General features: G+C 36.8%; 1 protein-coding gene across 13 annotated transcripts in view; it reads left to right on the top strand.

The window, feature by feature from the left end:
• The window catches only part of CASK (calcium/calmodulin dependent serine protein kinase), a 227,935-nt gene that overhangs the window by 130,977 nt on the left and 72,374 nt on the right, over window positions 1-24,584 (top strand). For 9 of the 13 annotated variants that reach the window (XM_080374290.1, XM_080374293.1, XM_080374285.1 and 6 more), the window contains exons 7-11: window positions 11,792-11,967; window positions 14,103-14,225; window positions 16,672-16,755; window positions 18,336-18,435; window positions 23,559-23,576. In XM_080374290.1, the coding sequence (XP_080230416.1) occupies window positions 11,792-11,967; window positions 14,103-14,225; window positions 16,672-16,755; window positions 18,336-18,435; window positions 23,559-23,576 (501 nt within the window). Of the gene's footprint in view, window positions 1-4,816; window positions 4,958-11,791; window positions 11,968-14,102; window positions 14,226-16,671; window positions 16,756-18,335; window positions 18,436-23,558; window positions 23,577-24,584 lie in introns of those variants that run through there. The other 4 variants (XM_080374291.1, XM_080374295.1, XM_080374288.1 and 1 more) reach the window with 2 other exon arrangements.

Genomic DNA, 24,584 nt, shown 5'->3' on the forward strand with positions numbered 1-24,584 from the left:
AAAAAAATGTTAAGTTTTAATTTTTTTTTTTTTCCAAAACAAGTAACTTACTCGCAGTACCATGCTTCTTCAAAAACTCAGATTAATTACTTAGAGGTCTGAATTTGGCTTTTATTTGCTTTTTAAAATAAAAAGCAAATCCAATATAAACACAACGACAACTTCCATTCCCTTCCAGATATCAGTAATACCCTGGAATTATCCAAGTTCTTATTATCTAGAGACCTAGATACATCTTTTCAAAGAAAATACTCATTCAGTTAAGCTACCGTTGTTTCCTTAATAAAAAGGTCACTCCTTCCCGTACTTTTTCTGTGTTTCTCAAATTTTCTGTATATCAGCCACTGCTTTTTTTAGTGATAGTTCCTACACTTTTGTTTATGATTCTCTCATTTTTCTTCTTTGTATTCTGACTGAGCAAATTAATTTCTTCTGTTTCAGCTATTCTTCTGGAGGTAGTCAGATACAGTTTACTTTCTTTCAGACTACTAGCTGTCTCACCAGAAACCTCAAGTTCAACTTGGGGAAAAAAATCCTGAATTTTTCCCCAAATTTGTCATGTTTTTCCTGTTATCATTCACTGTTCTGCGATCCCACTCATCGTTCATGTGCTCAGCCTCCACGCAGTTTTCAGTGCTGGCCTGGTCTTCCCTTTTCTATGTAAAAATATTTTCATTCCTTTCTGGTTCTGTTTGCATTACTTACAGAAGCTTCTTTTTTAAGTTTCATCAGTGTAATATTCCTCTGTATCTTTTGCCTCATCCATCTCAGCTTCTGCCACACCAGTCTGCCTTTGTATTTTTTTTCTCTCTCTCAACTGTCATTTCCAATTTGTAGCCTTTTTCTTAGCACTTCTTTCTTTCAGACCCAAATTCCTCTTGCTTTCAGGGATACCCAGAGTAATTCCACTTTATTTATATACCATGGAAGGTCTCAGTTCTACTGCTTGTTTCAGGCTTTCTCCTTAACAGACTCCTTATCTCTTTCTTGTCATCGTCCATTCCAGTCTTTATACCACAAACTACATCTGTTATCTGGCAATTCTTTTCCCTTCCAGATACTTACCTGAAGGTATATTACTAGACAGTCCCCTACACAGCACTTGCAAAATTTTATTTCTTCAACTTTACAGTATCACTCCATATTTGTTATGTGGAAGTTAACAATACTGTCTGTTTGAACTGGGCTATAAATTTCTTGTAAAAATTGTTTACCTATGTAATTGTTTCCATAAGTTATCTGTATGCCTTATGGATAAGTACAGGTAATACTAATTTCTTAATTGACTCCTAAATGCATAGAAACTCTCCATATAGAGACGTTTGAGGAGTATAATAACCAACCTGTTCAATTTCACATTCTTTTTCTAGTTTTTAGTGAAAAGCATTGATTCAGCTTAACATAGTCAATTATTTCCCTTCCAGCATGGCAATTCCTATATTTGGTAGTTAAGACATCAAAAAATAAATTCTCTATTAAATAAAACCTATTATGATATTAACATACTCTTTACTGACCTAAACCCTGCTGTGCTTCAAACCCATTTCAGTGTGCAGTACACCTCAAAATTTTTACAATACTGAAAACACACTGCCTTATCCTTACAGAAAGTGCAATACTTACTAATCTTTCTGTATCTAGGTAATGTGTATTGCCACAAAACCCTAGCAGAATATACTGATTATTAGTGTAAATCCCTATGTAGATGACCCTGGTGTTCAAGAACAGAAATCTTGTATCTTTCTTTATTTTACGTTGCTTGGAGTAGTTTTATCTTTTAAACTAGAAAGGGACAGCTTTCCTTTAGAAAAAATACGTCAACATTGGAAGTAGTGTAACTGTAGTAAAGTTCAATTGATAGTACTCTTCCCTTAATCTTGCATAAAACCCCAGCCATTATGTGAAAGCTCTTCAATATCTATGAAGATAACTCTCTTTTGTAGTAGTATTTTTCCTCTTAAAATATAAGTGGCTATATATAAAATATTCAGGGCTTATCAATGTTCTAAAATTCTTTTCCTGCTTCCATGCCTTTGCATTTTGTGCCACTTTTCTTACTTTTACGTTGACCAGCTGTGCCTTTCAAGCCCAGATTCTGTGTAGCCCCAGGAGAACACAGATAAAAGGGAATTTTATTCCTTAACGTCTTCTAAATCTGCCTTCTAGTTTATAGCTTTCACTCTGTTTGGGACTACAGAATTTTTTTAACTTAACAAAAGACATCTTTTTTCCAGTGTGCTTAAATTTTTGGGAAGGGGAAGAGGATTTTTGTAATAAAGTTAAACTAGGTACCAGGTATTGAAAGTAGACCAGTCCCAGTCTTGCTATGTGAGTCCAGAGATAGACTTGTGTTGTTTAGAAGGATAACTACAGTGTTCTTTCAAGCAGATAGAAGGTTATTTAACAGAAGTGTAAGGGAACTCACAATAACAATCTACGACATCATACTAGATGTGATTAATGAAAATTTCTGTGGAATAGATTTTAGGAACGTGACTATTTTATCAGCTAACAACCTAGTTGAGTTTATTTTTAATAGAGTTAAATTATTATTAAGTAAATATATATATATATAGCCATAACTCATTTTTCATAAGACCAGAAAGGAAAATGTAAAGAAATACTTTTTGTTCCACTGTGCCCATAAGCTGCAAGGTAATGAATAAGAAGCATGTGTCATCTTCTGATAGGAAATCATTTTCATGAGCTACCACTCTCTGAAGGTCTCTTCTTGCAGTTCTTATGATAAGTGGAAAATTTTTGCTAAGTGTATTCATTTGAAGCATTGAAGTAGGTACTTTAAGGTGGAATTCTAGCAGAGTGCAACATAGTTACAGATCATCATAATTTATAAGTCAGCTCCTATGGAAAAGGATGTAGATAGGAAACAATCTGTGACTGCAAGATTATGATGCAGCTGGAGTAGTGGAACCTCTGGGAAATCAGTGATTTAATAGAGCGATCGCACATTATGATCTCTGTCTTCTTCCTTGGACAAATTTTCTTTCTGAATGTGGTATGCATTGTCACGATATTTTCTTAAATAAATGTGACATCAGATTTATCAGATACTAAATATCCTGGATGCTTAATCTTGGGGAGTTTCAGCTAGTATATGGTATAAAAGTTTGAAGGAACAGAAACCATTGAGTCTACAAGTGCTGTTTCTTCCACTTTTAATCTACTTATTTTCTCCTGGTTTGAACTAGTGCAAAATAAGATAACTGTATAGACCTAAATGGTATGAGGTTCTATACTAACTGTCAAGTCTTATCTATGGATCGTTAACTGATTTTCACTTTTTACCTTTAGCAGCAAAATGTCAGAGGTACCATGGTGCTAATCCATTCCAGTATTGATTTTTATGTATTAAGAGTTAGCTCCCCTAAGTTGTTTCAGAATCATATAGTACCTTCAGATATCCTAATAAAACCATCATCTTACTGGAAAAGATCTTATATGTTCTTAATAGAAATACACCAAATAAATATCAAGTGTTCTTGGTTCTTCACAGCTAGCTTCTATTAGACTTAGTACAAAAATAGTGAAGGAAGACATTACCATAAATTGCCCTGCAAATGACACCATGCAATTAGGGGGCAGGGCAGAGGGGGGGAATCTTTTAAGTTCCTTTTTTTGTTATTGTTCCTATCAATGTAAAAATGATCATAGAATGGTTTAGGTTGGAAGAGACATTTAAAGGTCATCTAGTCCAACCCCACTACAATGAGCAGGGACATCTTCAACTAGATCATGTTATCAGAGCCCCATCCAACCTGACATTGAGTATTTCCAGGGATGGGGTATCTATGACCTCCCTGGGCAACCTGCTCGTGTGTTTCACCAAACTGGATCTTCTTGGTGGTTTTATAAAACCCAGTTTAAAAAACATGGTTTTGAAATGTTGGGGGTTTGCACTGCATAGACTTTTCTTCTTTTCATCATTAGTGTCTGAATGGTACAGCAAATCTTTCCTTTGTTTTCCAAGGAGAGTTAAACATTTGTAAGCTGAGGTCCTACACTAGTATTCATTTTTCTCTTAAATGGTAGCGTTTCTTTCCTCTGCAAAGCAAAAGCACTGTTTCGCTCCCCCCACACACGCACCTTGAGAAAAAATATGTGAGCTTCTTCAAAGCTTTACCTCTGATAGACTTTGTTTTATTTAAAAGATAAAACTGTGGTTTACTGTCTCTCAGAAATTTCACTTCACATCTGGGTTGATTTGAAAGTGCTTACAGGAGGCTAATGTGTTTGAAAGTCAATTTAGGTTTACTTCCTCCATCATAGTTTTATGGCTGAAAAGGCCATTGAGTCAGTTATTATAATTTGTCTGGTTAACATGTGATCTTTGCTTTGTTCGTTTTCTGGACACTAATATCCAGTTGTCCAGTTGTCTGCTGATGCATCTTTTAAAATACATTTTCTTCAGACAATCTTCTGTGCTGAAGCTGAGTTACCTTTTTTTTTCTTTTTTTCTTTGTTGTTTGTTTTTTTTTTTTTTTTAATCCATTCACCTTCTCTGTACACCTGCTTTAAACATCTCTATTGTCTGGAGTAATGTGGAAAGGAATTAATAGTAGTAAAGTATTGACCTATCTGATCTGTGGTGTGTGATTCTTTGATTCCTTCCACATTATTCTGGACATCCAACTCTTTTAGAAACTCCTTAATTTATGAACATATTTCTTATTACACTATTGTGAGAGGTCAGATGGTGATGTTTATTAGTACCTCACATTTTTTTCCTAAAAATTATTTGTTCCAGTTGTTTCCTTATACATCGTTCAGATACCACTGCTGTTGAAAGACTCTCCTTCTGATATCTTGGTCATCAATCCCCTGCCTTAGGGATGACAAAATCTGATTGGGTCTCTGTATATACTCTTCTTCTTGTGGAAAGCATAGCCCTATTGTCTGGAATAATATGGAAAGAGTCATAGAAACTAAATTATCAAAGGTAAGTCAAAATTTATCTTTAGTGCTTGTAAATGATATCAGATTGACAACACCTGAAGACTGAAGCTCTCTGTTTATCCACAGGAATAATCAGCAAAATTAGCAGTTTTATAAATTTCCAGACTACCAACATGCCTCAAAACTGGCTGATAAGAATGCTTACCTGTAGAAATAAGATGTCTAATGTGTGTACCTATTCAGGCATTGAGTGCTTCCTAAGTCAGCAGACACTTTGATGTAGTCATTTATTTACAATGAATTGGATGGAGGCAAGTATCACATTGAATACATACCGCTGCTGAATCTTCATGTAGTGATGATACTCAGTTAATGCTGCTCTAGAACAGATAAGAAGAACCTAGAAGCACATAGACAGAAATTGATTCCAGTCTTCCATATGATTTCTTCTCATATACAGATACAACTAAAAATCATGTGTATATGCATGCATGCAATATTTATTTAAATGCAATAATGTTTTCTTGCGCAGTCATTCAAACATATCTATGAGTGTTCTTATCCTGAAGAATGAAAGACCTGTGGAAGGCAGAAGTTATCTATTCCAGAAAGAAAAATGCCTTTGCTTACTGTTCATTCTCACACTGTCTCCAAAAAGATGCAAAGCCTCTCCCAAAATACCAAAGGAAATTGAAAAATTTCTAAAATATTTTTAAAAAATTCAACTGTCGAGAACAATTTTGAAATCTTACACCGGACATGTTTAGAAAGCAAATTTTCTACCTGATAATTTTTAGCGGAAGTGATACTTGGACTTAAGTGCAGTGAGTATCCGTGAGTTTAGAAAACTTTGTTGTCTATAGGTTTTGTTTATCCTGTTACTGATATTCAGCTTACAGTTCTTGTAGTTGCGGCATAGGAAGAATCTCTATCTAAGTTCATGTGTACACTCCATTCATTTTGCTGAGTGAAGTGCAGCTCAGCAGTCCTTCCTCAGGTCAGTTTTTAGAATAACCTTGGAATCATCATTTGCTTCTTTGATGAACCCAGTGAAGTAGTTAGTTGTCATGAGGATGACAGCTGCCCCAGAAATTACTTTAGCCTTTTTAAGGTGCTAACTTATACATACACATATATATGCTTTTTGGGGGGGGTCCTGTTTAGCTGGAAAATTCAGTCTCAACCTATTAAGTTTCTGTTTGTTCTGGATTTAATTTTTCATGATGAAACTGTGATTTCCACCACCCTCACCCCCCATCTAAAATATCAGGATCTGATCTTGTAATCTGCACTGAAAAGGTTACAAAACCAAATAATTCTGTAATTATTTTCACAAATTATAATCTAGTAGTGGTAAATGGCAGGATTTTATTGTGAACCTAGCCTTCTTTCACATTTCATTTGTATTTATGCATTTGAAATTTAAAAGTGAGTAATAAGGTTTAGTAGTACTGGCTTTTCAGCATTCTATTAAGTAGCATCCATTTTTCACCTAGCTTATAGCAGCAGTCTGCTGGTGTCTTAAACAGCTGTGTAGAATGTTGCCTATTACTGAGCTGGACTGTTCCTTCTGCTCAATATCAAGCAGTTCACTCAAGTGGATTTTTGTTGTATACTGGTTTTGAACCAGGGCGACAAAGATCCAGTTCTTCCGCTTGTGGTGTAAGTTCTTTAACTTCCAAGGAAGGAGAAAGAAAGTTTGGGATGATCAGAGAAGAACGGTGTTTGTTAACCGTAACGTCTGCCAGTTTGTAAGAGCACTTGAGTACTAAGTAAATATTAAGCCTCACATTCTGATGTGAGGTCACCAGGTAAAGTAAAACAGGAACCCTGAAATATCAAGAGGCTATAATTTGCCTATTGTCACGTAGAAAGTAGGGAATAAACCTCAAGAAGCTTGTTCTGTTAGAAAAGAATGTGTGTATGGGAAAAAATTGTGATACGAAGAAGGTCACTGATAATGAGCAGAGTGCTGGCAGTGGGTGGCTACGGCATAAGAAGTGCTTGCATCTTTTGTCTGCAATTTTTAAGTGCACTGTTGCAAGTTATGTTTGCTATCTGTTGATATGCAGTAGTCCTGTATTTTTGTGTTTCCTTGCCCTGTGGTCAGGAAGAGGAGGGGGAAAGGAAATCTGATGCTCTTGTCCATCGTCAAGACTCAGCTCTGCAAAATTTGGTGAAGATGGTTAATGCTTAGTTTCAAGAAGCTATTCTGTTCTGCATATATTTATGAGTGCATATAAGTACTGAAGGATTTCTTTTGCTTATCAATTCCTGCAAAGTAGTTTTAATTTGAAACATTATTTGCTGAAAGGGAGAAGGAAGCAAAAAAATATGCACTTTTGAATACTCTCTTGACACTGTCAGATTACTTATTTTATACAGTTTATATTATTTTATACAGATTAAAACATTTACGGTGATATTTGAAATCTAAAAATGAAAGAAACAAACTATCTTTAGAGGGAGACTCATGTTGGAAGAAGGGTTCGCCGGAGTCAAGAAGACGCTCAATATGAGTTATGCATCTTGCTCAACTTTATTAGTTTCTAACACTACTTATATAGAACCGATACACATGCATATTGGTAAAGCAGAAATATAATTGGTTGGTAGTCTCTAAACACGCACGGTTCTCACACCCCTAATTATCATGACTAAAATAAGCACTCTATCCATGTAGCTAATTGTGTTGCTGTGCTTCAGCCTTGTAGTTTGTTACTCCCTATTTTCCCATACCGGTCCCTATCTTCCTTGGCCCTGCACCTGCTTTCCCAGCAGCTGTATCTCGTTACAGCCACGGCCTGTTGGCACAACATAATTACTTGGTCTCAGGATTCAAGAATAGCTGAAGGCCACCTTTCTTGTTAACTTCAGCGCAGCAACTTCAGCACAATTCTGATTACAGGCCTATTCTAATACCAGGCCTGGATTGTGCAGATCTTCAGAGATTCTAAGGCCACGCTTCTGCAGCCATTCTTCTACAGATTGATCTTATTTTTCCCTATTTAGTCAGTAATTCTGTATGTTAATACCAGCATAGCAATGTGTTGACCTTGGCTAAGGGCCAGAGTCCACCAGCTAGCTGCTCACTCACTCCCTCTTCTCAACAGAGCAGGATGAGAAAATAGGACGAAAAAGCTCATGGGTTGTGATAAATACATGCAAACTGCTTACTAGTTACCCTCACAGGTAAAACAGACTTAACTTGGGGAAAAACAGTTTAATTTCTTGCGAATTCATATAGATTTGGGTAGTGGGAAAGTAAGACAAAAATGAAAACACCACCTCCTCTCCTCCCCTTCCCAGGAGCAACTGTGCTCCCTCGCTCCTGCCTCCCTTACCGCTCGGCACAGAGTGGTGCAGGGGGTGGAAAGTGGGGGGCTGTGGTCAGTCCGTAACAGCCCCCCTCTGCCACGCTGTCCTCCTCACACTTTTCTCCTGCTCCTGGGGGGGTCCTCCACAGGCTGCAGTTCCTTCAGTGAATATCCACACGTTCCAGCATGAGGTCCTCCATGGGCTGGAGGGTGGATACCTGCTCTGGTGGGGGGTCACCAACAGGGCTGAAGTTGTGTGTAGCTGCTCCACCGTGGCCTTTCCAGGTGCGCTGGGGAGTCTGCTGGGGCGCCTGGAGCACCTTTCCCACTTCCTCCTCCTCTCACCCTGGTGCTCATGGGCTGTTTCTCACTCCTTCCCGTACTTTGCACTGCTGGGTAGGGTCTTTCCTGTTCTTACACTGTTTCTCTGAGGCACCACCATCTTGCCTGCTTGACTCACCTGTGCTCTGCAGTGGGTCCATTGGAACCAGGGGTGTCTGGCATGGGGCAGCCCCAGCCCCTCCTCACAGAGACCACCCCCGCAGCACCACTACTTGCCAGCACCTTGACACCTAAACACCTACACCTGGTAACACTATAGTATTGCTTATGTAGCGTGTTGCTGCTAAATACACTATTTTACACCATAGGAGAAAATGTAGCATGGGCGATTATTTGCAAGGACACATCCTCAGAACAAGGTGTTCTGTAGGTTGGCCTTCACTGTACAGCAGATGCCCAACAGACTTAAATGTGCTGGCAAAAAAAAAAAAAAAAAAAAAAAAAAAACCAAACCAAAACCCATGGCTTTACTTCTACATCTCACAGCACATAGTCATGTTTTGCTACATTCGTCTCTGCAATTGTTTACTTCAAACACAAAGGTCCTGAGCTGAGAGGAATGGCATAAAATTATTGGAAATATGCATTATATCAACTTAGATATCATTTGATACATAGGATTCTTAGTTTTAATAGCTACTTGATCCAGACAACTGTATACGTCCCTGAAGTTTAATACCTTTTATACAGCTTGCTTTGTCCTTATGCTATCTAGTCTTCTAGTGAATTCTGCTGTTTGTCTTTTGAATATTTTCTATTTTCTAGTTTTGAATAATTTCTGTTTTCTCTAGACTTCCCAGATTTTGTAACAGCAATTAGAAAGCCTGGTAGGAAGGCAGAATCTTCAGAGTATATATGATTTTCCATTTGTATTGATAAAAAAGATTCAAATTACCTTTATAACCACAAATGTGTTTTTTCCTATGTGTAAGAGAGGGTACACCTCCTCCAAAACTGCAAATGGGTACCTCTGCACCCAAATGCCAGGAAGTTTACCACTGAGATAAACAAGACATGGGTAAGCCAGGCTGCTCTGCGGTTTCGCATGATGACTTCTGTTCTAAAGATTTCCAGACTGTGGTACGCGTACCACTAATGTCACATGAGCAGTCTAAGTGGTATACAAGTACCGTTTGAACAGACAGGTGTTGCTGCCTATGTACATGCGTAGCATGATACAGAGCTGGAAACGGGGATACATTTGCTGTAACAAATTATGGAATCTTAGGGGGAAAAATGTTAGGATATCCTTCTAGATATAGATTTGTAGGCACATGGAGGGGATGGAAGGAAAAAAAAAAAAGGAAAAACCCCCAGAGTTCTCAGCAACTTGTGTGTACTGGAGATACATAGTTGCAGTTTTCCTTCCCTTCCCCGTCACCAGGCATTTAAAAGAGAGTCTTTGGGTCATCTAAGGAGATAATTCTTTACCTCGTATTTGTGATCTTGAAGGTTTGGCTTTAAGGTTTATCAGTTAGGGTGATCAGTTACCCTATAAATTGTGTGTAACCAACAAGAAAATTAGTAATCTTTCCCCATGTTGATCTCTGTCTTTCTCTGTCCAAAGTAAATGTCTTTCCTCTTCCCTCAGTGATACAAGGGATGAGCTGGACTTGCAGCATCTTGCTGTTTTATTCTTTTTTTAGCCTGGGAAGGAAGTGCCCCTTTGCCATCATGTCAGCCTAGTCTGCATGGACTTTTTAAGATGCCAGCCTAGCTTGGTGGTGAGGTGATGTTTCTTTGCCACAGGCAGGCTCCTGACATCTGTTTGATAGAGGAATTCCCTCATAAACTGGGAATGAAAAGGTTTAACACAAAGCCAGGTGAAGAAGCTTGGCAATGGTGGTGTTTGTTCTTAAGAATAGTATGGTGGAAAAAGCTACCATCTTTCTGTCAATTCTTTAATCCTTGTAGATACAAAAAAGAGTGAGTAGGGACTAGTTAACAAAGCATGGTCAGATTGTATTCCTGCATTAGGTGGTATGAATGAAGGATGGTCTTCACTGTGTAAGCTATTGCCAGATAGTCTCCAAAGTGTTTGTTACCCGTGCTGCAACTTAGCTAACTCATATTCAAATGCTGTGCAGGATAGGCTAGTCCAGCAAGAGTCTTTACAAGACAAGACTGAACTAAATATGTGCCACGCGAACACCTCAGATTCTCTAGGCTGCATTGTAAACTCTGCTAGCCAGCAAAAAGATGCTGCAAGCCTTGAATGGAGCCTCTGAAGTCCATTGTAGTATCAGTGAGCAAGAATAGTTTATGGAGGTGGTGGTACAAGTGGTAGCAGTTTGCTAGTTGCGGGTTTTTTTCTTCTGTTGGTACTTGAGTGGAACCAGCATAGTTCAAAGACTACAGTGTTTGTAAGTGTCACTGATGCCCTGAGGGTCTAAAGCTTCATTCTTGCAAATCCTTTGCAGTGGAAACAAACCTTTATAATGGGAAACATTTACAGGGAGAGGTAAAATGTTTGTTGCTTTTATGTGGCTTAATGTGCTACACAGGGATTGAATTAAGTCATTCTAATCAGTTTATGCACTCCAAGGATTAGCTGGTACTAAATGTTTTGTTTGTGTGGGTGTACCTACATCACCAAAATCAGTACTGACCCAGAACCATTACTGTGTGTCACTCATTGAAAGCACTCTGTGAAACAAATTAGCATTATCTTTTTATCTGCATTATCTTTTTTATCTACTTCAAATGAACAACACATTTGCTGGTGTTTTGCGTTCTTGTTGGCAGTTTCAGTACACTGGCTAAGATCTGGGCAGAGCATCAGACCAAACTATGCTCTTGCCAATTAGAGGCAGCTTTTTCAAGCAAGCAGTGTAGATTGGAACTCTACAGTATCTTTGCACATGCTCTGGATAAATAATTCCTCTTTCAAAGGTGGTCCAAATTGATATCTTTACTTCTATATGGCATGTTTCACTGAAAAATCGTAGTGCTCTTACATAAGTCTTGTTTCACAGTCTGCAGGGTAGGATAGAATATTCTGTAATTTATAGAAGTATAAATCAAGAAAAAGTTAAACTACTCATTTGTCTCGCTGCATGTATTTAATAAGTACTAAACTTAAGGAAAAAAGAAAGAATTGTGTTAAAAGCTTAACCCATGAAAAAAACTTAAAACTGTTTGTTTAATGCAGTGGTGTTCTTCATTTCCATGTTTGACATATGTCACTTTGACTCAGTTTTGTTTTTATTTCCATTTAGGACGTGTAGGAACACCTCATTTTATGGCCCCAGAAGTGGTAAAAAGGGAACCTTACGGGAAGCCTGTAGATGTTTGGGGTTGTGGCGTGATCCTTTTTATCCTGCTAAGTGGTTGTTTGCCTTTTTATGGAACCAAGGAAAGATTATTTGAAGGCATTATTAAAGGAAAATACAAGGTAAATGACAGTATATCTGAATCTTTTTCCAGTGAGGTGAGGAGCTCTGCTGGTAAAATTTCTGGAAGTTTTTTTTTATTTAGCCTGATTTAAATTTGAAACTTACAGATATCTGTGTTACACAGGAAGAGGTGATTTTCTCTCTTCAGTCTGTCTTGTTATTACTGTGTTTTGTATCAGTGTTAGGGATTAGAATACAGAAATATTTACTCAGATGAAATAAATGGGTGCAACAGCTAGCCCTTAACTGTACATTGAGCTTGGTGAGATTACATGAGGTTTAGCTGTGAAATACAACATACTGTATGTTACTTTATGTTTGTGGATCATTTAAATTTGTTAGTCAAATAAAAGAGCTATCATAAAGGCTGGTTATCATATTTCCTTGATGTAAAAAAAAATGTTACTGTAAAAATGGAGTTATGCACTTTCTTTTTAGTACAATGTGCAGTAAAGTGCAGCTGATGGTTCAAAAGGAGCCACTTGCAACTGAAAGCAATCAGTGTGCGTGCAAGATAAACTTGTTTCACAACATAAGCATCCTAGGACCGTTATGGAAACAAATTTAAAGCTTCAACTTCACTATTTCTGCGGTTTTGTCTAAGATCAGTTTTGCTTTACTTTGCAACCAAGGTCATATGTGAGCTGTGTATTAACAAAACTGTCTGATAGTGTGTAGTAGGGTTTAGGAAGTGTTTTATTATATTAACTTGATGGTAGTATGCTAAAATGTAAATGACAGCAGTTGTGCTGCATTTGATCAGGAGCACATTTTTTGTCTTCAAATTTAGCATTCCAAGAAACAGGATTTCTTAATGACACTAGTTTTGAGTTGCATAGACTGGTAGATGTTCCTGTTTTGTTTTATGGAAGATTTCTTTATAGAATCTCTTAAGCAGCTAAAACGTTCTGGAAGCATAGAAGTTAACTTTTCTTTGTTTAAAAAAAAAGTCATGGCCAGCACATTGTGTCTTCTCAGTTCCTTTTCTGTTCCTGTTTCCACAATAATATGTTTATTCCATGAAAATATTATAAAACAGCCTTGCTGCAAATTTGCAGTTACCTTCATTTCATTAGGGCAGAAAAAGAAATGACAAATCACAACTATAAATGTGCATTTCATAGCCAGATAACATTCCTGAGTGCTCCAATTTAAAGCAACTATTTTTCATAAAGACTGGTTTTAAATAAAATTGACGTCTTTAAATGAAAAGAATATAACATTGAAAAGAGTCTGGTTATAATTTTAGATTTTCATTTAGTACCTGTAAAATTATCAGTGTACCATCTAAATAAAACTTAAGTTTTTCATCAATTAAAGAAATACTAGAAATGGCTTAAGGATAGAATCCTTTACCACAAAAAGAATTTTCTTACATTACTGTGGTTTTATCAGTTGCCCATCATCTTGACTAGTTGAACACAAACCCGCATATGCACAAGATGAAAATATATTCCAAATCATCCTTCACATTGTTGTCTCCTAAAGATACTGTTCTGCTCAAAAAAGTGTTGCAATTGTTTGTTAGTGTGCTTTCCTACCTGAGCAGCTGAAGATGCTTAACTGTTGTAAATTGAAAGGAATTCATGGGGAAGGGCCGTTGTCCATGATACCTGCAGGACAGCACCAGAGTAGTTCACAACAGGCATTAACTTACTTACTCCCTTCTTACCCAGCATCACTGGCATGAAATTGTGGGTTCATATAGACAGACTGTCATGTGACTCCTTATATTGCTATCAGGAATAGCATTTATTTCTGCATTTATCACGGGCATAGTTAACTGGCAAAGCCTAATTACTTTTTCTTTTTCTAGTGAAGGGTCACTTTTATCTGAACAAAATGTAGCATAGGTAGAAAATTAAACAGTGTTTATTACATAATACCAAGGATATGTCAGCTTTTATGTGATACAGTGCTCACTGGTTTCAATTTTTATGCCATTTCAATAGCAAATAATGTACAAATGTGTAAGTTATTAAAAAACTTAAAACTTCCTTTTTACATATATTGTAGCGGAATGTTTGCAAGTACCGAACAGTGTTAAATCTCTGCAATTACTTTACATAATAAGTAGGTTCTTCTCTATATTCTTATTACTAATTTAATTTATATTTTTCTTGCTTGTAATCAGATGAATCCTAGGCAATGGAGCCATATTTCCGAAAGTGCCAAAGATCTGGTACGCCGCATGCTTATGCTGGATCCAGCAGAAAGGATAACAGTATATGAAGCACTGAATCATCCATGGTTAAAGGTAGTAAAAGCAGCTGTTTACATACCAGTTTCCTCTTCAAGGGAGATAAAGATTTATTTATTTTGTTTCTTTGAACTTTTCAAAGTAGCCGTGACATTGTACAAAATCTGTGATATGATATGCTTTAAATGCTTTCTAAGATTAGAGCCTGAGATTTTGATAACTGCCAGGCTTGAACTCTTGCTTAGCAGCAAGAGCCAGCTCACTTAGGTACCTTCAGCAGCACCAGAGTACAGGGAGTAGGGCTGCACAGAATAAAGCTTGATGAAGGTATTCATGTGTCTTTCTGTGGCTCTCATACTCTAGAGGAGTAATTTCTTTTCTCGTATTTGCTCGGTCCTATCTAGACCTCTTTCCTCTTACGCATGTAGCCATGCAGTTTATTGCAGTACATCGTGCTACTTAACCGTGCTGCTTTCTTGCATTAGATCCTGAAATACCCCACCAGAGTGAGGGAAGTATGTAGTGGTGTGTCACTTAAAGGCCTCTAACTACATAAAATTATATGACATCTGGTAATCAAATTATTTTTCAGTGGTGGCAGAATTTACAACACATTTTGAGCCAGTGAAGAGTAGTTGCTGGACACTGAACATCAGGAGCAGGAGAATATACACCTAGTTTCTCAGCAGTCCTATTAATAGGCTGTACTAGACATTGGAGTTGGAGAATGATAGGTGTGTTGCAGATTTGAAGGTTGGCAAGTACTGGTTCAGAGCTTTGTATCTTCTTTGGCAGAAGCTGATGAATTAACTATTTTACTTTGTTATCCTCTATTTCTTTCCTATAGTGTGGATGCAGGGTAGAGTGAGTCATAATATCATTAACTTAAAACAGGGCACTTACTTGGAAAGGGTGCTCTTCTAATGTCTGCTACTGGACTGTTTGTATGTTCTGCATTAGACAAATATTGACACACACACACACACAAAAAAAAAAGAACCTGGGAAGCACAGGCTTATATGTTCTTCTTCTTCCTCCAAGTAAATGGTGTAATTAGTAGTGAATGGAGTCATTCCTCCACTTCTCTGCTCTTTTTCTGGCTCTGACTCGTGTATTCCAAGCTGCAGAATGATATAGTTTAGAAAAGGAGGACAGGAGTATGCGCCTCTTGGGAATAAAAGTGGTTAAGGCACTCTTCTGAATATTGGGAAACTGCAGGTTCAAACATTTCCACTCAAAAGGAGCCAAAGTTCTGTCTGTTCATCTGGGGCATACATAGTGCACAAAATATTTCAAAGAGCATAGGAATGGACACCACGTTGGGAAAGCCTGAATGATGATACTCCAGTGATTGCACCTGTGGTAAACACAGGTGATCTGGTTTAACCTGCGTGTAATTTGACTTTTTTCTCACTTCATGAGCTTACCCACATTTAGATGCTAAAGCAAGGGGTTTGTTGAGGGTTATTTTGGCAGAAAGCTTTGCCGTTTTTGTGTTTGAGCAACTAAGTTGGTTAGGCTTTTTAAAAAGATAATTCTATAATGCAAATGTGCAAGTTCTGCCTATATAGCATGAATAGCACTTTTGATGTCTGTGGTCTCTTTCTGATATGGCTGTTACTTGTTCAAAGACAAGCAAGGAGAGAGAAGATTTAGTTTGAGATAACTTTGTTTCCAAGTTTAGGCCAGCATTCTGTGAGTCAGTCCTCTTATTTTTGCCTGTGATAAACTGCCTGCCCTGCTGACTCAGAATTTTCTTCTAAACCATTTATAGATAGCAGCCACACACAGCATGAGGCAGGGACATCTTTAGTGCCGTAGAGAGACAGAATTACTTCTGCCAGCAATTTCACTCTGATTCAGGAGATGCATGTGATAAATATGTACATTAAATTAATAAGTGTATGTAGCTTCTGTGATGATTTGGGGCAGGGGAAGAAAGTAGTCAGCTGCTGCAGGTTCTGTCCCCACTGTCCACTGTTCATTGGTGAATGTTTCTTCTGCATGTACAATGGAGAATTCCTTCTGTAAGCCAGCGCCTGGTGTCACCAGCCATCAAGCTGGCACTTCCTGCTCTGTTGGACACGTACCCCATCTCTCAAGCTCACCTGATACCAACCACCCCTTAAAAGGGGACTTGAAGTCCTTACTTCACTGGAGTTGGTGAATCCCAAGAAGCGGAACTACTTTGTGCTTGCCAGCTTCAAAGTTTAATGCTAGGCACAGACTGACTAACAGTGCAACAGTAAAACAAAAAGCTAGGGTCTTACTACAAAGTGAGAAACAAAATTACAAAAAGAAAATATCCCTAGCTCAAGAATGTTTTCAACATATTTTAATCCCTCTCATTTTCCTAAGGTTTTTCTTAAGTTGCAACAAATCCTCATTCTCCTTAGGATACTTGTTAGCTGGTATATTTCTTGTCTAGTTTCTTAATGTTGAGAGAATATTAAGAGCTTGTGTTTAATGTTTCTTTGTTTTGTTTTTTGTGGGTGTTTTTAAGGAGAGAGATCGCTATGCATACAAGATTCATCTTCCAGAAACAGTAGAACAATTGAGAAAATTCAATGCAAGACGAAAACTAAAGGTAAAATGAATGTAGTGTTAAAAAAATATAATTACATAACTTGAATTGTGTGTGATACTTTATTCATTTTAAAAATGCTAAAAGAAATCTGTGCTCTGAAGTTGACAATAAAATAAAGAGTTGAAATGGGCCTTCACAGTTGTTTGTTGCAATGACATCTCGTTAAGAGTGTTCATCCTTTCTTAGTGCGTAGTTTTCAAACTAATTTTCAGTGCAAATTGTCTGGTATGAACCCAGGTGTGTATGAGGTCTTCAAATTAATTCATTAATTCTGTATAACATGAGTTATCAGAGAGGAGAGAATAGTAAAATGTTCTTCTGTTATTGTGTTATATTTATAATAAAAGGAATGTAATAATGTTTTAGGGTGGTTTTTTTTCAAGAAGAGCAAAGACGTATTCTTCAGTTTATCCTCTTTATGTTGAACTATACACAAAAGTATTTCTCAGATGCGTTGAAAAGAATGTTGACATTTTAGCCCAAAACAACATGGTTTCCCTTCAGTTCCTATCTTGAAAAGTTTAATGGAAACATTTTTTAATTCACTGAAATGTTGAGAAAATTTTAACAGAATCATGCAGTGTTACAATTCATGAGGTATTTTTATAATTTGTCATAAAATACAGAATTGGGTATACACGTTGCGTTGCTGCTTTGCAAGCTTAATGTAGCTGGCAAAACAGCTGATGATTAGGGTGCAACGGTTGCCATAGGTCATGATAAACAGCGCTTTCTCTGGGTGGTTTCAGGTATGTCCAGGTAATCCTTTCATTAAAATGTTAGCAAGTACATTTTAGAATATGACCTGTTTTCCTGCTCTAGGCACAGTTCCCAGACTTCTTCCTGGGGAGGCCACTGTATTTAGTCTCCTGAGAGCTTTTGTATCTGTGCTATTTGTTTTCTACCATTTTATCCAAAGCACAGCCTTGCAGAATGTTTCGTGAAATTATTTGTGGTCTGTTTTGACTACAGCCACAGCTGTAAGGCATTAAAACCTGAGTGGTTAAACTAATTTACTTGAACAAGTAAATGTATGTTGAAGCAGATAACCATTTTTCTGCCTTTGTAACTTCGCATGTAACACTCGTTCTGGGATTCTGAGATTATTACATTTTCATATAGATACGTTATGGGTGTCAAATATCCTAGTGCTGTCAGTGTCAGATTCTGACAATTTCTCAAGTAACAACATATTGATTTGCTTTAAAGAGTGAATTTTTATATTTGCTAAGCTACCCACTCTAGGGAGGGAAAGAGAAACAAATGAGTTATTTTGTTTGCATTGTACTATGGGAATTTATGCCTAACACTTACAGTTTTAAAATGCTTACCCATGTAAAATTGTTCTCATGGATCCTCTCACAAAGAATATACTTTATGTTTATTATAGTGATGTATGACCAGCTCTTCTGTTGGATATGGTCACTGGTAACAGTGAAGCAGAGCTAAAAATATAAAATTTATTTAGTCTTCACTGAGAATGTCAACACACAAGAGACCTCAGGAGTTTGAATGATCCAGGGTGTCTGGAATTGTTTCATTATCCTTCTTTGTGTAACTTTGTGGGTGTTTTTATTCAGGGAGCAGTACTAGCAGCTGTGTCAAGCCACAAATTCAACTCCTTCTATGGTGACCCCCCTGAAGAGCTGCCAGACTTCTCTGAAGACCCCACCTCCTCAGGTAGTTTAATAGAAAGTGTATTTACTGCAGTCAACCTGTCTTAGTTCTGTTCTGACTAGAGTACCAAGCATTTACTAATTTTTTTGTCGTTTCATAAAGTTGCATATTAAGTTAACATTTAAATATGAAAGCATAAATAATTTTCAGTGATAATGGTGCTATTGACTGGAGAAAATGAGATCTCTGCAGAGTTGTAAGTTTCTACAGAAATTCTGATTCATTTTATTTGTTGTATATACATCTAATTACAAATAGTGCTGTAACCTCATATTTGTCTTTATATTATTTGAGTGTAAAAGCTTATTGAAATTTTGTAGTGAATTCTTAGGCAGGTGCAAGGTTCTAATACCTTACTAATAGTTACTGGTAAAAAGAAACCATTGTGTACCAGTTTCTTGACCACCTGTTTTAGAGAACAGTATGGTTAAGATGTTTCCTTTTTAAAGTAAGCTGGACAGTATTTCTGATACTATAATCCAGACCCTCAAATCTTCAAAGCAGGACGGTACATTTCAGGGACCTCCCAATGTACTTCAGAGGGGAAGATGATACATAGCTAGGCCTTGGGCAGGACGCTGATCTTAATCCAAGCAGTCCTTTTGTCTCAGCCCATATTCAGGAATTTAAATAACCTGTCAGTCCCTATACAAACACAGCCCTGTCATAGTTATGCATCTTAATTTTGATATAACATTCCTCAGAACATTTGCAGTGCAAAAGTCTGTGTTTGTCTGTCTGGTGTAAAATGACAGTTTAGGAGCAAGTTAAATGAACTTTTAAGAAAAATCTAAGGCCAGTAGGACCCTCTCTTCATTTTTCTAAACAACTAAATAGTACTGGCAGAATATTTTAGCTATACACTACTTTACTAGAACACTTTTCAAGAACTTCATTACGTGTGTTGAACTGCTGTGTGATTATTCACTTTCCCAATATCTTTACAGGTGAGAAAATTACTGAATGCATATGTTAAGTGTTCCTTTTCTGCTTTTTCATATGAACAAGAATTTTTTATAATTTTAATGCCATTAATATAGGAATTGGGGGCAGCTTTTTTTGTTGAATTCTTAAATTTAACTTCTTGGAATTCAAGTTTGAGTACTTAAAAGATTGCTTTGTCCTTAGAGATGCACACTGTTCATAATTTCCATAGAAGTGAATGGGAATCTCAGATCATTTATTGCAAATGGGTAATCACAGCATCATGGCTAAACTTCAGGTAGCCAGCTGATGTACATGTAAGCATATATACTCTTAAAGAAAGAGTAAGTTGGGTTTACTTCACCCAGAATTACTGGCAGTGCTTTAATGTTTGTTTCCAGATACTTCCCCCATTTAAAAAAATGAATAGGCCACCAACATGATTGGCAGTGGCAACTTTCCTAATCTAAAAACTGCAGTTCCTCTTTCCAGTTTCAGTCTCACATCAACGGGACATGTGTCTTCCTGATAGAGTGATGTAATTGCAGATCTCAGTGTACAGCAAAGGTACAAGTTCTATTTTTTTCCATTTGCAGAACAGATGAATCCAGTACACATGTAAATGCTACAGTATATCTGTGCTGGATCCATTGTTATCTTGTGTTCTCTCTGAAATAACTGAAACAACAACCTGGATTTCTCCGGAAAGCATAATTATTCTCTAAAGTGACATTGTTGATCTCACTGATGGGAGATCACAGCGATCAGGAAACCATAGTGAGTGGGTAGTTCTCATGCTGTTTCCATGACCAAATACATTAGTTGATAAAATATTTAATATCACAGGATAAACACTGAAGCTTGCAGGAAAAGATACTGCAACTTTCTACTTCTGAAATTGCTAGATACATTGTTTCCTCTTCAGAAGTATACTAATAACATTTTCAGATATTACTAGCTTGTAAAGACAGGCTCTTGTGATGATTCTAAACTGAACTAATTTATAGAAATTAGACATAAAACTCTTGAATTGCAGTAGAAACTTGACTCTCTTAAGGTTATTTAAGTTTCCTTCCTAACATCTCATAATGTTATTCCAGATCATAAACTCTAATGAAGAGCATTTAATATTTTAAATGTTGCTGCCTATTTAATCCTCCCATAAAATTTCATGAAGCTTATCATTGAAAGCAAATGATTTGTCAGAAATGGGCAAATGCAGAACTCCTACTGAGATAAAGATGCAGAAATATAAATGCTTATTAGGTTATGCAAATTGCATATCCTGTCCTCTTCAAGTCTTTCTAAACACAGAAACAGAAAATTTCATTTATGTCTTTTTCCCAGATTAATCTAGAGGTGTTCTTCCTCAGAGTTCAGTGAACCTGGGATTGCTGGAGCCTTTGAGCATCTCCTATACTACCAGAGTAATAGCCTGGCATATGAAGGCACTATAAGTAGCAAGTCAGATGACTTTCTTAGATGCAGAATCACAAAGGATATTCTTGTTAGAGAGCTTTTCAGTGAAGTTCAGCAAAATTAGATAGGAATGAGCACAGATAAATTTTGTTTGAAGTCAACCAGGTATTTTTCTGTACACATCTTCCTTCGAATCGTACAGAGTATGTTAATAATTCTTGGTTCCCACAGCTTGTCCTGGGTGATCTGTTTCCTCCTTTATCAAGCAACTATCCTCTGCAGGACTTAACTTAACCCGACTATCATTCTTTTGGTAACATGACAGAAGTCAGCCTTGCTGAATTTTGAGAGAGTATGACAAAGGCTTTTATAACATTTTGAAAAATTAGGTAAATATTTTTAAACTAAAACATTACTTTACTGCAGATAGGCTGTGTTCAATAACTTCTTTATTAAAGCTACAGAACAGCTCAAATGACAAGCATCTTGCAAATGTTTTTTGCTAGAATGTAAAACATCTGACTTTCAGGTTGCCTGTCGTCAAGAAATTATAAAATGTCCATTTCCCAAGGCAGTGAATGTTTTGGGTGGTTTTAGTATGCTGAAACAAACATAAATCAGGAGTTAGCAATTAGCAGCCCTAAAGGCTAAATCTGGTGCATGAAAAAAATTGGCTCACTAGAGGGTATTTGAAGTGGACCCTGAAATTAATTAGGTGCCAGAATAGTTCACAATCAGTTTGCTCTCTGCTGCCCTTCCCCATCCAACTCCCTCCCCTCTCCCCTGCCCTCCCTGGCCCTCCTATCACCTGACTGCACATTAGATCAAGACAGGATTTTCTCATATGTTGACCATTTGTCCCCCAACAGAGAGCATGGAGGTGTAATTTTCAAGTGTTTTGATAATAATGCCTCTGGGTGAAGAATGAGCATCACCAGTGTAAAGCTTTTCATTTTTCCTCATTTTGTTCTTCAGCTCCCCCATTCTGCAGTAGCCCAAGGAAAGGCTGTGGAATTGTTTGACATTTTGACTTGGGAAGCTGAATTCAGGAAGACTGTTTAGTTTATTTTGGAGTTTTAAGTAGATTCAGGGCATTGAAAGTTTTAGGCCAACAGCTAGGAAAGCCCATAAATTGAAGAGGCTTTTTGTAACCTTGTATTTACAAAACCTTTTTGTAGCTACATTTTCAGAACTACTGAGTCAGTGTTGGAGTTAGGCCAGTGGATATTCCACAGTCTCTGTGAAACTGATTTAAAAAAAAAAAAAAATAAAAATCAGGAAAACTGGTTTTTAGATTAAAGCGAACCTTACCTTTTGGGTTAAAGGACTTTCCTTGATAATGCCTGCTTGAATTACTCGGTTTACAGTGCTCATATTCTGAAAAGTAGCTAACAAGTTTCAGAGTAGCTTTCTGCTGCAAACAGTTCTAGATCCCCTTGAGATATTTTATAATGTTGTGCTTCAGCTTAACCACAGAGAAAGTACAGCATCATATTTTATAACAGCCTGACTGGCCAAACGTACTCATTTAGCCTAGGCTAACAAGTAGCACTGTTGCAGTACTTCCTGAACATTTACGTGCTTTCTGAGCTCCGTGGTAACAGTGTAGGGTGATGAATGCAGAAGGATTGCTTTTGCATTGCACAGAAAGCAGGCATCTTATGTCTACAACAGTGTTCCTAGTTTGTTTTCTCAAATTGCAAGGCACAAATTTCATATGGCATTTTTACAAATCCATTTTGATACTTTGTTTCAGGATTGCTGTATGTAAATTGAGACTTTTGTTCTTTTTTATCTTGTTAGGCTCTATATTGTCAAATGAGAAATTCTTAACAGTACGAGATCCTGATTTTCAAATTTGAAAGTAATAGGAATGAGGAAAAAAGCTAAATATGATAGCCTTTCAGGGTGAGATCAACCAGCAGGTGCTAAGCCCATATCTTAATAACAATCAGTCTCATCAACATGAGGAAGAAAAAGAAATACTGTTGTTATAAAAAAATTACCCCTGATTTTGTAAATACTTGCAGAGAGTCTTGTGTAACATTTTAAAGTATGAATGCTTGGAAGAAAATTACATTCATCTTACAATTTACTCTTATAAATTCCTTATCTAGGATTACAGGTATAACTGACTATCAGTTTTGAGATCATGAGTTTGAGTGTTTCTGTACTCCATTATTATCTTTATGATTTTACATCTTTATGATTTAATCTTTGTTCTGGTATGTTTAGACACAAAAACTTCTAAGTATATAAAGTCACTGTTAATTAAAATCAATAAAGTGGTTGTATTTCTAAATTGTTCTCATAGTGGTTCTCACTGAAACTTGTGTAAAAAAATTTATTTCAGTATAATATTCCTAAATTCTAGTTAGTAGCTATATTAATGAATATGATATTACACTTTGTTTCAGTATGTTGAAATAGTTTGTCATTTGACCTCTTACGATAGTCTTACTTGAAATCATTTTTTGTCCATGAGTTTTTTGCAATAGTTTAACCAATGTTGAAGAAAGTCTGGTATTACAGATACCTAACACTGCATACATGCACTGCCTTCCTTCCCAATGCCAGGTGTTTTGTTTTCCTCCCATCCCAGTTCGCAAGTCCCGTTTGCTTCACACATAGAAGCCATATTAAAAGAATGACGGGGGGTTCCTTGTCACTTTGTTCATACTATTTTGTGGCTAAACTAGTGTGCTAGGTTGCAGCTTGATAAATCGCTTGTTCTGAAATCTTCATACTGTTTGTTGTTTGTCCAAATGCTGCCTTCCTACTAGGACTTCTAGCAGCAGAAAGTAGGTATCCCTTTGTTTTCCTTTAAGGCCTATCATTCAGCTATGGTGTATGTCTTTGCATGTTTAAAAATCAGCTTTCTTCTCTTTGCTATTTTCAGTTTTAATACTGCCTGCTCAAGAAAAATAGTCTATATGTTTTTGACTAAATCTGTATATAACTTTGAAAGTATAATGAACCAGAAGTAATATGATTTCCAGGGAATTCTGAAGATTGAAGTTTAGAGGCAGTATTAAAATTACCTGATTTTTTTCTTTTCAATATTTGCAAGACAACTGAAATAAAAGTTAATTTTCTTTAAATGAATGAAGGATAAAATGGTTTGATTTTGCGTTTTAGTTCCAAAATCAATGTTTTCATGGACTACTGGGCTTTTTTTTCCTAACACTAAACATATACTGTAACATTAGCCATATATTATTTTCTTGCTATACCCTTGCATGAACTTTCTTGATCATTCTGTGTTAATGTGATACATGATATATGCATATGCGTTTTGTATATGCATACACTTGATTTAAATAACGATCTAGTATGTGTCTCCTTAATGAAGAGGACTAATATTGGCATGTAGGTAGGAGTTTCTGCTGCAATTAGCTGCACACTTCGTGAGAAATTGAAAGTGCAAGCACTTCTGAAACCTGCAGACTGTACTAGACAGAGGAGAAGGTGTGAAATTCTAGGCCCTTTGATAGAAACTGCAACCATTTCAAAACCAACAAATTCAGCATCTCAAAATACAAGCAATAAAAAGTGGTTTCTTTCCTGAAGCATTTTAAGATTTGCAGGCTAACAATTCTTCTTCCATCCTAAGTCAGGGCAGCAAGGCATATCTCCATGTCTCTGTTTCCGATCAAAGTTGCGCATTTTTTTGTTGTTGTTTGCTTCATTCTTTTGATCTTGTAGGTTGGGGGGATGTTGTTCCTTGTCCTGTTTCTCTGTCTCACAATACAAAAGTGAGAATTCAGTGGATTTTTCTATAAAAGTTTTGAAACAGTAGTATTTTTGTA

Source organism: Falco punctatus, assembly GCF_963210335.1.
Source record: "Falco punctatus genome assembly, chromosome: 2".
NCBI classification, from domain to species: domain Eukaryota; kingdom Metazoa; phylum Chordata; class Aves; order Falconiformes; family Falconidae; genus Falco; species Falco punctatus.